Raw genomic sequence first — 15,114 nt, 5'->3', positions numbered from 1 at the left:
AAGCCATGGAAAGACATGGAGGAAACATGTGTGAATATTTTCTTCTTTTTCTTTTTTAAGATTTTGTTTATTTGACAGAGAGAGCAAGCACAAGCAGGGGGAGTAGCAGGCAAAGGGAAGGGAGAAGCAGGCTCACTGCTGAGCAGAGAACCCGACATGGGACTCGATCTCAGGACTCTGGGATCATGAGCTGAGCTAAAGGCAGATGGCTAATCCACTGAGCTACCCAGGGGGCCCTACATGCATACTTCAAAGTGAAAGAAGCTAATCTGAAAAGGCTGCATTTGTTTGACACCCAAGATAGGACATTCTGGAAGAGGAAAACTATGCAGACAATAAAAAGACCAGTGGTTGCCAGGGATTGGAGGGAAGAACAGAAGAACATCTTTAAGTAAAGGAAAGTTGAACTGGTGAGCAAAAATCAAAAAGCTCTGTAATGCACAATATTTGGGGAAAATGTTTTATGTCCTCTTCTCAATTCCTCAAAGACCAAAGTCCCATTTTCTGCTGGGTTTAGAAGATGATCATTGTTTCTTATAGGGTCGTGGATGCATAGCTGTTCTGTGACTTGGAAAATTGCCTCACTGTGTCCACATATTTTACTTCCCTCCACCTCAATACCTTCAACATATGCAAACACATGCACGCACCCACCCATGCACCAGCGTGGGCAACATCTTCCTCAATTACCCAAAATCATGTGGTGCTTCTTTTCCCTGACCCTTTCCAGAGGGCACAGCACACAGCACACACATGAGCACACTCATGATCCTAGAGTCCTGAGATCAAGTCCCAGATCGGGTTCTCTGCTCAGCAGGGAACCTGCTTCTCCCTTCCCTTTGCCTGCTACTCCCCCTGCTTGTGCTTGCTCTCTCTGTCAAATAAACAAATAAAATCTTAAAAAAAAAAAAAACAAGTGCTTTCCCAGTAGGCCCAGATGTCCTCTTATCTAATCTTTCCTGCAAGAGTGCCTCTATCCATAAACAGCCTATTTTCTAAAAGTGGCTGATGTCACTGACTGCTGATAGCTTCTTTCTTGTTTCTCTTTGTTTTTGTGGCTTTCTGCCCTTTGGAGTATCTGCACTATCTTTTTAAAATGGTTTTAGAGAAATCAAGAGATAAATAGTATTATTAATCTACAATGGTTTTTTTTTTTTCTTAGAGATTTTAAGTACTTTCAACACACACCACAGGTCTCAAATTTATGACTTTGAGATCCAGAGTCCCAGCTCTACCCACAGAGCCAGTCAGGCACCCCTAGTCTACAATGTTTATTTAAAAGCCTGAGAAAAATTTCTATTGCATACCCTCTTGAATTGTTTAAAGTACATTTTCACAGGCTTTATATTTATAGAGGTATGAAGATAAGTTTATATTTTAAACCAATTACATAAAAAATTAATTGAAACCAAGAATATATGACTAATATATAAGGAAAGGGACACATCTTCTGTAAAGCCCTGTAAACATTTATCTCTAAACACATAGATGGAAGCTTAGCCCAAGCTATATCCTGGATTCAGGACTCTGGGATCATGAGCTGATTCAGATCAAGGAGGTTCATGAGTCCAGAACCAACATGGAAACACTTTCCCAAATGCAGAGAGAAGTAAGAAATTCAGGCCTAGATACTGTTTGGGTTCACGTGTCCCTTTGCTTCCCCTCTACCTTCCAAATCATTTTGTCAGTCCTGCACATAACTATACTAGAAAGGAATTTGGGACAAACCCCTGCAAAGTTGTATTCAGATATGCAGGGGAAATCCCAAGGAGGTTAGAATGATAATGGTTGAAAATAAACATGGGGCACCAAGATGGCTCACCTGGTAGAGCTTTAGGATCTTGGTTATGGCTAGGGTCATGATCTCGGGATCAGAGCCCTGCATGGGCCTCTGCTTTCATTCGGAGTCTGCTTTCTCTCTGTGTCTCTCTCGTACTCTCTATCACTCTATCATTCCCTCTAAAATAAATAAATAAAATCTTCTTTAAAAAGGAAAATAAACAATATAGTACATGGATGCAGAAAGTCATTATCTGTAACTTTAATTTTTTAAATAGTTTATTTTTTTTTAATTTGTCAGAGAGAGAGAGAGAGAGAAAGGACACAAGCAGGAGGAGCAGGAGGCAGAGGGAGAAGCAGACTCCCTGCTGAGCAAGGAGCCGCATGCAGGACTCAGTCCCTGGACCCTGGGATCATGACATGAGCCAAAAGCAGATGCTTAACCGACTGAGCCACCCAGGCATCCCTATCCATAACTTTAGAAAAAATTTCAGGTCAATGAAAACCTATAGGAGAAATATTTTGCACTCTGTGTCACACGGAGGATTTGCATGTCATTGAGGGAAGGTACTGCCTAGTAAATATGGATACTTACTGGCTTTTATTAATGCATATTTTACATTAAAATAAACTGCACCAATTAGACAATTCTATATAATTTGACATTTGTATTTGTGAAGCACTCAAGATATTCAAGATTAAAAAAAAAAGATATTCAAGATTATGAACATATGCATCATCCCAAAAGTTTCCTCATGTCTCTTGGCAGCCCCTCTCTCAACCCTCACCACTCCCATTTCCAGGGAACGCTTTTGTCATGCTTTAGCCTGCATAATTTATATTATGAATTATGGGATTATATTTATGCTCTTATCTGGCACTTCACAATATAATTATTTTAAAATTCTTCCATAGTCATAACTATCAAGAGTGTTTTCTTCTGTTGCTGTGTAGTATCTCAGCGTATGCCTATAAAAGAGTTGGTCTATTCACCTGTTGCTGGCCATATGGAGTAGTTCCAGTGGGTCCATACAAAGAAAACTGCTATGAACATTAGCATATAAGATTTTTTATAGACCTATTCTTTTATTTCCCCTGGGGCTATATCTGGGAGTAGAATGTGGTAGATGTACACTTGACTTTCTTAAACCAATTTGTTCTAGTAGTTTGTTTCACTCTGTTCTGGATATTCCCTTGCATTTTATGCACAGATATGATTTCTGGTAATAAAGATAAGTTCACTTCTTCTTTTCTAAACTGTATGGCTTTTGTTTCTTCTCCTTGCCTTATTACATTGGATTGAACCTCTACTTCAATATTAAATACAAATGGTGAAGCCAAAACTTTTGCCTTACTTCTGAAACTAAGGAGAAAGCACTTAAGCTTTCACCATCAAGTGTGACATTTGATATAGACTTTTTTTAAGCCCTTTTTTAAGGTGAGGAAATTCCCTTCAATTTTGTGTAATTTGCTGGTAGTTTTAATCAGGAATGGATCTGAATTTTGTCAAATGCTTTTTCAGTACCTATTAAGATTATCCTTCCGGAGAGCCTGGGTTCCTCAGTTGGTTAAGTGACTGCCTTTGGCTCAGATCATGATCCCAGAGTCCCGGGATTGAGTCCCGCATCAGGTTCCGGGCTCCATTCATGATTAGTGATCACTCTGTTTCTCTGTTCCTTGAAACTTATTTGTGATACTGCAGTCTAGAGCATCGTTTTTACAAATAACCATTATAAATATGTCTAAATTTCTTAAAATAGAATTACCTTATGACCCAGCAATCCACTTCTGATATATACTCAAAAATTGAAAGAATTTTGATATTTCCATAAATATTGAGATGTTTTTGAATTCCAGTTTCTACCAAAAAGAGGAAGCAACCCAAAAGTCCATCAACAGATAGACATGGATAAATAAAATGGTATATTACATACACAGGAATATTGTTCAACCTTAAAGAGTAAAGAAATTCTGACACATAATGCAAGTGGATGCATCATGGAGACAGTATGTCAAACGAAATTTTGGAAAATGACCAATACTGCATAATTCCACTTCTATGAGAGCTAAAGAGCTTCAGCTCAAGGAAAGAGAATGTAAAATAGTAGTTCTGAAGGAGTGAAGGAATGGAATAGAGGGGAGTTATTGTTTAATGAGTCCAAATATTCAGTTTTTCAAGGTGACAAGATTCTAGAAATGAAAGGTGCTGCTGATTGAACAACAATGTACGTGTATTTCATAACCCTGAACTATACACTCAAAATATTCTCAAATGGTGAAAATGTTCAGGTTCTATGACTAAAGAAACTTGAGGAGATACTTAAGATTTCCACTCTACAAATCTGCCTACCAAACAAATATAAGAGGGTGTTTGATGTAAGACCAACTATCAACCATCTATTACCATTTAATTTTAAGGCCTTAGGTCATTGGGGTTAGAACTGGGAGGATGAAAATGGAGAGAATGAAGATTTGGAGTGTGGAACATTGATCAAAAAGGATGGTTGGGAAATGTGCAAACTAACTCATCTGTTGGCCAAAAAATGTGCTTTTATGTTTTTTAAATATAGATGATTTTTAATTGCTTTTTATTACATTATGTTAGTCACCATATTATATTATGTTAGCACCATAATTGCTTTTTTTTACATTATGTTAGTCAACATTTATTACATATGTTAGTCACCATCACCACTAATGATGTTAGTCATCATTAGGTTTTTTTTTTTTTTTTAAGATTTTATTTATTTATTTATTTACTTGACAGATAGAGATCACAAGTAGGCAGGGAGGCAGACAGAGAGAGAGGAAGGGAAGCAGGCTTCCTGCTGAGCAGAGAGCCCGATGCGGGACTCTATCCCAGGACCCTGAGATCATGACCTGAGCCGAAGGCAGTAGCTTAACCCACTGAGCCACCCAGGCGCCCCACATCATTAGTTTTTGATGTAGTGTTCCAAGATTCATTGTTTGCGTATAACACCCAGTGCTCCATGTAATATGTGCTCTCCTTCATACCCATCACTGGGCTCACCCAACCCCCAATCCCTCCCCTCCGAAACCCTCAGTTTGTTTCCAAGATCCATAGTGTCTCATGGTTCATCACCCTCACTGATTCCCATGCCCTTCATTTTTTCCTTCCTTCTCCTAATGTCCTCCATGCTATTCCTTATGTTCCACAAATAAGTGAAACCAAAAAATAATTGACTTTCTCCGTCTGACTTATTTCATTTACCATACTCTCCTCCAGTTCCATCCATGTCAGTTCAAATGGTAGGTATCCATCCTTCTGATGGCTGAGTAATAGTTCATTGAGTACTTATGGATCACATCTTTATGCATTCTTCTGTTGAAGGTCATCTTACCTCCCTCCACAGTTTGCCTATTGTGGACATTGCTGCTATGAACATTGGGGTGCCTGTGACTCTTCTTTTCACTACCTCGGTATCTTTGGAATAAATGCCTCATAGTGCAACTGCTGGGTCATAGGGTAGGTCTATTTTTAATTTCTTGTGGAACATCCACAATATTTTCCAAAGTAGTCTCACCAACTTAAATTAAACAGAAGGGGGAGGGAGATGCTATGAGCGCTGGAACCAGGAAGGTGAAATAACAAAATCTTTGGAGAAAGATTGAAGTGAAGGGCAGGAGCTGATATAGAGGAAAATTCACACTCTGTCCTTCACAGTGTCCCCCTAGAGCCCCTAATTATGAGTATTTGTGGATAAGTCTGGTGGATAGCAGGTAAACCTCCTATATGCAAACTAAGTACAAGTATTTAGTACTAAGTACTTGTACTTGTACTAAGTACAAGTATTAACAAGTGGTGTTAATAAGATAAAATGAGAAAAAACTACGCTATAGAGCAGACTCCTTGGAAACTAAATGGGAGTACAATTAATTCACAGCAAACAAACCCAATTAAACTGTCACTAAATTGTATAAAACAGCATGATGTGCATATATATACACATATGAATGTATGTGTGTATATATATACACATATGCATAAAGTGTATACACACGCATACATACACACACACACATATATCCACAGAAACATTTCATGGCCTATCATATTTTGCAATGTCTGTAACATAATATATGCTCAATAATATTTGAGCAACAATATAAACTCAGTAAATGTTTACTGAACAAAGTGATTTGAAAAATCCAACAACTAACACACATTATTGCTGACCTTGAGCCAAAGGTTTCTAAACTTCTTTAGCCAATTCTTTGGCTGAATCTAACTGCAAAATGGCAAATTGTGGTTACTCTAGTCTTCAACAAATTATTTTAGCACAACTTTTCAGGGATTAGGAAGTGTTTGAAGAATGATAACTCTTATTCAGAGCGGTATTTTCTTTTTTTTTAATTATAATTTTTTATTTTTTATATAAACATATATTTTTATCCCCAGGGGTACAGGTCTGTGAATCACCAGGTTTACACACTTCACAGCACTCACCAAAGCACATACCCTCCCCAGTGTCCATAGCGGTATTTTCTTAAAGTGAGGTTCTTCTTCTAAACCTGCACCTGTGCCACTTCCTTTCTGGGATGGCAATTGCCCCACTTGGGCCCTACTGCAGGAAGAAGCATCAGCAAGAGCCCTGGGGTTTGGGTATACCTCCTTCCATCATGCCTCTCACTGTGGCCTCCCTCAGTGCACAGAAATACACTGCGGAGTCCTCCAGCTGTGAAGCTGAGATGACAAGTTGGATGAAATTTCTTGTCTTCTGAAAATTCAGTGAGTAGCGACCTTCAGTGGCGTTTTGCAGGTTGTAAGAATCCTGACGAATAAGAAAAACCATTGCCCCACTGCTGGGCTGCTTGTACCACAAAAGACTATAACGTGGTTCATTGGTGTTATATGTGCATTCCAGAATGACAGTCCCCTTCTCCTGCACTAACATTGCTGGTTGGGCTTGAGTGATCTTCTGGGCAATACTGGATCCTGAAGGGGGAAAAAAAAAACCCCACAGAATCTGAGACTTCTGGAATAGGTGAGTGGCACAAAGAACATCTGTTTTATCCACTGTCATCCCTTCTTCCCAAGGTATGCACAAGGTATGCCTATCTCTCTTGATTTTAAGTCATAGAGGAGACACATTCCCACAGGGACCATCCTTACCTAGCCACACGGAAGCCATGACCACCTTGAGAAGGTTGGAGAGCAACATGTTTGAGTTCTCCCACTAGAAGGAAAATGTCTTCTTCCTCTTCAAGTTCAGGGCTCAGCACTGTGAGAAGAACCTGACTGGGTGAGGGAAGGATTGCTGGTTATGTGCTGCTGTGGCCCCAGAACGGGAAACAGGGGTTTCCTGGTATAGCAAATTGTGTGAGTCCTGTCATAATTCTCTGTGTTCTAGCTGAGAGTCTCACTACCCCACATCCTTTTGCATTAGGCAACTTTTTCTTATTTAAATTCAGTTAGCAACACATAGTACCTCACATAGTTTCAGATGTAGTGTTCAACAATTCATCAGTTGCGGACAGCACCCAGTGGGCATTAAGCAACTTTAAATAAAACCATTACAACTGAAAATAAACATGAGTAAAATTTATATTGAAATGAGGATTGTGGATCAATGATTTAGCGAACTGTGATATGTTTATTCACTGCATCTGTGATAAAAGTGGGTGGATGGCACTTACTGAAAATATGACAGGTAGGGCTCACTTTGGCAGCATATATACTAAAATTAGAATGATACAGAGATAATCAGCATGACCTTGTGCAAGAATGACATGCAAATTCCAGAAGCATTTCATAATTTTAAAAAACTGCTTTTAATTAATTATGTAAACAACATAAAATGTAAGAATTATGAAAAAATGTTGTAAGAATCATGCATGTTCACACTCTATGATTTAAGGTAGAAATAAATCACACTATGATAAGAAGGCAAAGCATTTAGACTAATCACTGTAGCTCTTTCAATGTACCTATTTTTTTTTAAGATTTTATTTATTTATTTGACAGAGAGAGATTACATGTAGGCAGAGAGGCAGGCAGAGAGAGAGAGGAGGAAGCAGGCTCCCTGCTGAGCAGAGAGCCCGATGCGGGGCTCAATCCCAGGACCCTGGGATCATGACCTGAGCTGAAGGCAGAGGCTTTAACCCACTGAGCCACCCAGGCGCCCAATGTACCTATTGTTATGCTAGTGTTCCTCCTCACTACCTGTGTATGTTCAGATGCCTATGTTGGAGCCAAAAGCAGAAAATCTGATCATTCTCCGCTGAAGGGTTCAGGCTGAAGCCCTCGGATGACAGATCCACACACCCAGGTCTCCTTCTCATTGTTTCTCATTGTTTTTTCTCCACAGCTCAGCTCAGCTGTGCTCTGTTCAGAAAGGCCAGAATGGACACCAAATTTTGGTTGTAAGTTATCAGTCCTTCAAATTTATGTGTTTCCCTTACCTCAACTGAACCACAGTAAGCTTCCAAGGGTCACATACTCAGTTCTGAGGCCCAAGGTGACCACTCTGCCTATTTGTATTCTTCCTTCTGCCCAATACCCTCAACACACACATACACACATGCACACCTGTGCACACACATGTGCGTGCCAACATGGGCAATGTCATCTTCCTCAATTTTCTAAAATTATGTGGTGCTTCTTTTCCCCAACCCTTTCTGGAGGGCAGAGCATACACTGAGGTTCTTCTACACCAGGCCTGGGTTTCTCCTTATTTAGTTTCTCATGCAAGTTCCCCTCTGTCCAGATACAGCTCATTTTCTAAAATTATGATGGCACTGTCTGCTGATAGGTTCTTTCCTGTTTTGCTTTCTGTTTTCAGCTTTTTGCCCTTTAGGATAGCTTTGCTAAAGTTCTTAAAGACTATTAGAGGGGCTTGGTTGGCTATTCAATTAAGCTTCTAAGTTCAGTTAACATCATGATCTCCATGTCCTAGGATCCAGCCACCTGTTGGGCTCACTGCTCAGTGGGAAGTGTGCTTCTCCCTCCCCTTCTTCTCCTGCTGTGCTCATGCACTCTCTCCCTCAAATAAATAAATAGTTGATTTTAAAAAAAGGGTATTAGAGAAATTAAGAGATAAATATGTACTATTAATCTACCTTGAGTTGTTTGTTTGTTTGTTTTTTAGAGATTTCAATTTTAAGTAATCTCTACCCAATATGGGCTCAAAGTTACAACCTGGAGAATCAGAATTCCAACTCAAACCGGAGTCCATCAGGCACCCCTAGTCTACTGCGTTTCTCAGAAGTCTAGGAAAACTCTTATTATATATCCTTTAAATACTTTAAAGTACATATTCACATGCATTTATATTTATACAGGTTTGAAAATAAAATTTTCATTTTAAACCAATGAAATAAAAATTAACTAACCAAGAATACTTAACAAATATTTAAGGGAATATATTAATATTCTAATCATAGCTCATTCATAAAATCTGCAAATAAGGAGATAGTAATTAAAGAAGATTGAAATAATACTGGCATATTCCTGTACTGCAAAAGACATTGTTTTTTCTATTATTTTTTGTACAGCTGCACTTTTTCCCACACATTTTCCAAATCCCATGATTTCTGGCTCTCTCTGAAAGGTGGCAAAACAAGAGTTAGGAGAAATCAATAGGATTTCCCTCCCAGTGTCACCTATATATTCATATAATTAGGAAACCTCAGTGCAAGAGCATTTTTACCCACCACATTTCCTGGACACTGAAAGCTATCTCCCTTGAGTTCTTATTGTCAGAAAGCCAACTGATCTATTTAACTGGCCAGGACATAAGCCATTTCTCCATTCTGTTGCTAGTCCCAAGCCTTCATTTCAAGTATCATCCTGAGTCTACCACCTGATTTACTAGAAAAAAACGCAGGGCAGAGGTCCCTGACCTCTCTTTCCTTGGTCAAGTACATGTGTTCCTCCTCCTTTCTTCCCTTCCCTTCTTTCTCTACTAAAATCTGTTTTGGGGTTGATGGTCAGCATCACGTCCACTGCCATTCTCTGTTAGGAAGACATTAGGCATCATCACCTTCTCAGACACATCGTGTGTCTCTAAAAGTGTCATGAACACAGCAACACCTACCAGGGTGCCAATGAACAACTTGTGGGGCTGGACGTTCACTGCAAGGATGACCACAAGACCACTTCATTGTTATGTGATTCTACCTTGAAATTAGTTACACTCTGGCTGAGGAACTCTTGCCATCAAACAGTTTTCAATGTCACTAAGAAACACCTGGAGTTGGGGAATGTTATTCTGGCTCCTATACTCTTGTTCTCTGAATGATTTTGTATCAACCAGACACTGAGGGACAAACAACCACAGACTGTGCTGGGACCAGAATGGATCAGGCAGAGACACTCAGCTTCCAGGGCCCTGTTCTGCTCAGAGTTTGCGCTCAGCTCCCCCTACAGTCCCCATCACTGTGTCATTCATGGCACAGTAGTACACAGCTGAATCTGAGGCTTGCACTGAGCGTTTCTCCAAGTGGAAGGATTTGGATTTGCCATCGTAGGTGGCTTCAAATCCTTTGTTGCTTCCTTTCTCCTTGTCCTTCAAGGCTTTCAGGAGGAGCTCTAGACCTTCACCAGGATACTGGACATACCAGAAAAGGGCAGGGTACCATGATGCTGAATAAGTACAATTCATAGTCAGGAAAGCATTTTCTGAGAGGGTCACTTGGCCTTCCGTCTGAGTCACTGAGTTTCCACGGGTTTGTCCTGAGGAAAAAGAAAAGAGACCTGTGTCACCTTGGGCAGGAAGCTCTTGGATAAATTATAGCTCAACTTTTTACTGATACAAAAGAAAAAGAATCCAAATTTTAAGAAGCATTTTACTTACCAAGCATTAAGAGTACCACAGTCCCAAAGCCCAGAGAACACTTCATCTCTGGCGTGTCACCTAAATAATGTTTTTCTTTCTTACAATAAATAAGTTTGGAGTGACAGAGAAATGATCAGTGGAAGCCCACATTTCACACAGGAAATGTGATTGCAGTAGGAAGCTGCACCCCCTGGTGGACAGGGGCTGAAATGGGTGCTTGTTGGCCAGAATCCTTAAACACTGAAAAACACGACCAGACTGGTCATGCAATTACTACTCCAGACCTCTTTACAAAATCCAGTCCCTTGAGAAGCATCATTAAATCAAGTAGTTGAACTAATGAGTATCTCTTGGATATGTCAATTTACAAAAAATTATGTGGTTGATGTCAGTGAGTATGTTTTTAAGGTTGGTCATTGCTCCCAATACTATAAAGACAATCTGGTTTCTTAAGTTTCCAACTTTTCTTAACCCTTTCACGTATCTCCTGCATTATACTATAAAGGAATAGCAAATACATTAATTATTTCACATATTCATGAATTTTTTTTTATTGTCATCAAAACAATTCTCAGGTTTAAAAAGACACTAGTAGAAGCTAAGAAAAAATGCTTGAGCAGGTCATCATAAATATGAATTCCAAGATGGTCCTTATGTAAGCACTTCTCTAAAAAAATAACAACAAAACCAAGTAAAAGTTCAATTAATTCTATCTTGGTTGTAGAATATTTGACACTAAATTTTGTAAAGAATCACTATGAATGATTGATTTGATGATCCATGAGAACAAGATATAGCAAAGCCAGGACAGATATCTAGTGCAGCCAAATGATACCAACAAACACTTGCTACAATCCAGCAGAGACAACACTTCACACTGGGAATATACTGGATGCAACATTAAACCAAACACTAGTGGGGAGATTTTTCTAGGACAGACAATGGGGCTTTCCATGCCTTTCTGGGAGTCAATGAGATCCCACGAAATTTGGAACGGTGGGATATGCTCTGAAATACTCTCCTAAGGAAACTTTTGTGTGTCTCCAAAGGGATATAACACAGTTGCATTCCCTGCCTGAGCTAAGAGTGTGGATGGGTAATAGTATTTTGTTTTCTACATGGATTGAACCATTCTCTTTCCTGAGAGCCACAACAATCACAAGAGTCAAATATCAGGGGCACCAGCGTAGCTCAGTCGGTTGAGCATCTGCCTTCACCTCAGGTCCTGATCCCGAGGTCCTGGGATTGAGTCCCCCATCCGGCTCAGCAAGGAGCCTGCTTCTACTTCCTCTGGCTGCCACTCCCTTGCCTGTGTGCTCTCTCTCTCTGTCTAGTGAATAAATAAGTTTTTTTTAAGAGTCAAATATCAATTGGATTTTATGTTTAATGCCTCTACCATTTCAAATACTCTCTAGAGGGTGGAGCAAAAGTGTCTGAGAAAGTTAGGTAAAGTTAGGACTCACATAGAAACTTCTCTTCTCCTATCACACCCAGATCCTGTGGAAAACTGGAAACAACAAATGCAGTGTTCAACTGAAATGAGTAACTGTAGCAGTTACCCTTGAACTGCTGTGGTCTGGTACAGCCTTAGCCTTCACGGCGCTGTGCCTTCCTTACAAAGTCCTAGGCTGTCTCACTTTGGACTGGTCACTGTAGCCCACATAACTCAGATATCCCAAACCATACGAATTCCAGCCTTCCCAAACTATTGAACTAAATAAGTAAAGCCTTGATATTCTTGCTTTCCTCACAGGTACAGACTGCTCTGTAGACATTCATTTCATCACCATTACATGACCTAATCCTTTGGTGCCCTGAACAAAATCCCAGAAAAAAACTGTCACTGAGAATTGTGAAATAACCTTACAGGTTCCACTTATTACTAATTTAGCAGATAAAGTAGAGGAAATGGATCCTTGGTTACATGTTTATCAAATACTATGACATTCTACATTCTTCAGTGACAGAAATTGAAAAAGTTACTCATATTAGAGATCTTAGACTGAGGTTTTCTGGAGAAACACCAGAGCAGACACTCCACGATGACTGTACACATAATACCGTAGGAAAAATAAACATGTAACTTCATGATGAACAGCTCCATCTAAGACAATTAGAAAAGAATTCTCACCACCAGGGTCTTTGTTTTGTTGACTGTTTCCTTTGCTGTGCAGAAATTCTTTATCTTAATGAAGTCCCCAAAACCAATGATGCATTGGGTGGTGACTAACATAACACAATTAAAAAAAATAGGAACTAAATAAAAGTTAAGGATAAAAAAAGAAGAAAAGAATTCTCCTAGATATTAGGAGCCACCAATTTTAATAGTTTCCATTGTATCCTTTAGAGGTTATTTTTATCCTTTTAGACATATTTTCTCACTCTAATGGTAAAATCTTAGATATTTGTGGCTATCCTGAATGTTTTTTCACTAATAAAATATCTTGCATGGGTATAGCCTTTATTTGAGACAATACCCACCCTAGTGTTATAGTTCAGCTCTGCACAGACAATGCTAGTTCAAAAATGCGTAAGAAATATTGGATAAGGCCAGCACATACATAAAAAAGTGCTTCACATCATTCAGCATCAGGGAAATGCAAATCAAAACCACACCAGTCAGAATGGCTAAAATTAACATGTCAGGAAACAACAGATGCTGGCAAGGATGCAGAGAAAGGGGAACCCTCCTATACTGTTGGTGGGAATACAGGCTGGTGCAACCACTCTGGAAAACAGCATGAGGTTGAAAATAGAGCTACCCTATGACCCAGCAATTGCACTGATGGGTTTTAACCCTAAAAATACAAATGTAGTGATCCAAAGGGGCACGTGACCCCAAATGTTTATAGCAGCAATGTCTACAATAACCAAACTGTGGAAAGAACCTAGATGTCCACCAACAGATGAATGGATAAAGATGTGGTATACACACACACACACACAATGGAATACTATGCAGCCATCAAAAGAAATGAAATCTTGCCATTTGTGATCACATGGATGAAACCAGAGGGTATTATGCTTAACGAAATAAGTCACTCGGAGAGAGACAACTATCATATTATTTCCTGATATGAGGAAGTGGAGATGTAACATGGGGGTTTGGGGGTATGAAAAGAAAAAAAGGAAAGCAGATGGATTGGGAAGGAGACAAACAATAAAAGACTCAATCTCACAAAACAGGTTGAGGGTTGCTGGGGTGGGGAGTCAGGAGAAGGGGGTGGGGAATCAGGAGATGGTGGTGGGGTTATGGACATTGGGGAGTGTATGTGCTATGATGAGTGCTGTGAAATGTGTAAACCTGGTGATTCACAGACCTGTACCTCTGGAGATAAAAACACATTATATGTTTATAAAATATTTTTTAAATTAATAAAATATAATGTATACAAACACCTAAATGGTAGCATATGCTTACTTAAGACCATTTCCCTTATTCTCTTTTTTAAACTAAATTTCTTTTGAAAAATGCCATTATAAGAAATTTGTTAAGTGTTATAAATACTGATAGACTATGGACTCTGAGAAACAAACTGAGGGTTTTGGAGGGGAGGTTAGGGGAGGTAGGTGAGCCTGGTGGTGGATAATATGGAGGGCACATATTGCATGGAGTACTGGATGGGGTGTATAAACAATGAATTCTTGAACACTGAAAAGAAATAAAATAAAATAAAATGAAAAAATTTAAAAAGAGAAAAATTAAGAAAAAATATAAAAAAGAAAATATATATATTAGACCAGTGAATAAGACAGAGTCACCCAATTAATTTTGGGAGTATTTTGGTCTCTTAGAAGAAACTACCTCCAAAAATTTTAAAGAATGAAATACACACACACACTCACACACACACACACTAAGGGTAAACACCATGAAGGGATGGCAAATGAGTATGAAAAAAAATTTTTTAATTTCTAAAAGAGGAGTTGATAAGATAAGTTGGTTGGGAGAAAAGAAAAAGAAAGCGGAGAGAATTTGCTCAGGTTGGAGACTTGAACAAAGCCCTGTGCTAAATTTAGGGTATATTTTGATATTAGAAGAAGCTCTATCCCAAAATCTTTTTTTCATTTTTTATTTTTTATAAACATATTTTTATCCCCAGGGGTACAGGTCTGTGAATCGCCCAGTTTACACACTTCACAGCACTCACCAAAGCACATACCCTCCCCAAAGTCCGTAACCCCACCCCCATTCTCCCAACCTCCCTCCCCCCAGCAACCCTCAGTTTGTTTTGTGAGATTAAGAGTCACTTATGGTTTGTCTCCCTCCCAATCCCATTCTTGTTTCATTAAGCCCCCATGTTGCATCACCACTTCCTCATATCAGGGAGATCATATGATGTCTTTCTCCGACTGATTTATTTCACTAAGCATCATATACTCTAGTTCCATCCATGTTGTCGCAAATGGCAAAATTTCATTTCTTTTAATGACTGCATTGTATTCCATTGTGTATATATACCACATCTTCTTTATTCATTCATCTGTTCATGGGCATCTAGGTTCTTTCCATAGTTTGGCTATTGTGGACATTGTT

General features: G+C 39.2%; 1 non-coding gene and 2 gene segments (V, D, J or C); 1 reads left to right on the top strand and 2 right to left on the bottom strand.

Annotated features, from left to right (window-relative positions):
* Positions 1–6,270: 6,270 nt before the first annotated feature.
* On the bottom strand, positions 6,271–7,091 carry LOC106004720. The segment is given in 2 exon segments: positions 6,271–6,736; positions 6,914–7,091. Coding segments are annotated over 2 exon segments (405 nt in total).
* Positions 7,092–7,454: 363 nt separating this feature from the next.
* Positions 7,455–7,560, top strand: LOC123388377. Its single transcript, XR_006602933.1, has one exon. It is a non-coding gene; the product is annotated as a U6 spliceosomal RNA (small nuclear RNA).
* A 2,579-nt stretch (positions 7,561–10,139) lies between these two features.
* Positions 10,140–10,701, bottom strand: LOC101685891. The segment is given in 2 exon segments: positions 10,140–10,474; positions 10,596–10,701. Coding segments are annotated over 2 exon segments (381 nt in total).
* Positions 10,702–15,114: the final 4,413 nt, after the last annotated feature.

This window comes from Mustela putorius, unplaced genomic scaffold (assembly GCF_011764305.1).
Source record: "Mustela putorius furo isolate JIRA1106 unplaced genomic scaffold, ASM1176430v1.1 tig00003898_pilon_pilon_pilon, whole genome shotgun sequence".
Classification (NCBI taxonomy): Eukaryota; Metazoa; Chordata; class Mammalia; order Carnivora; family Mustelidae; genus Mustela; species Mustela putorius.
This window is presented reverse-complemented; position numbering and strand designations above follow the sequence as displayed.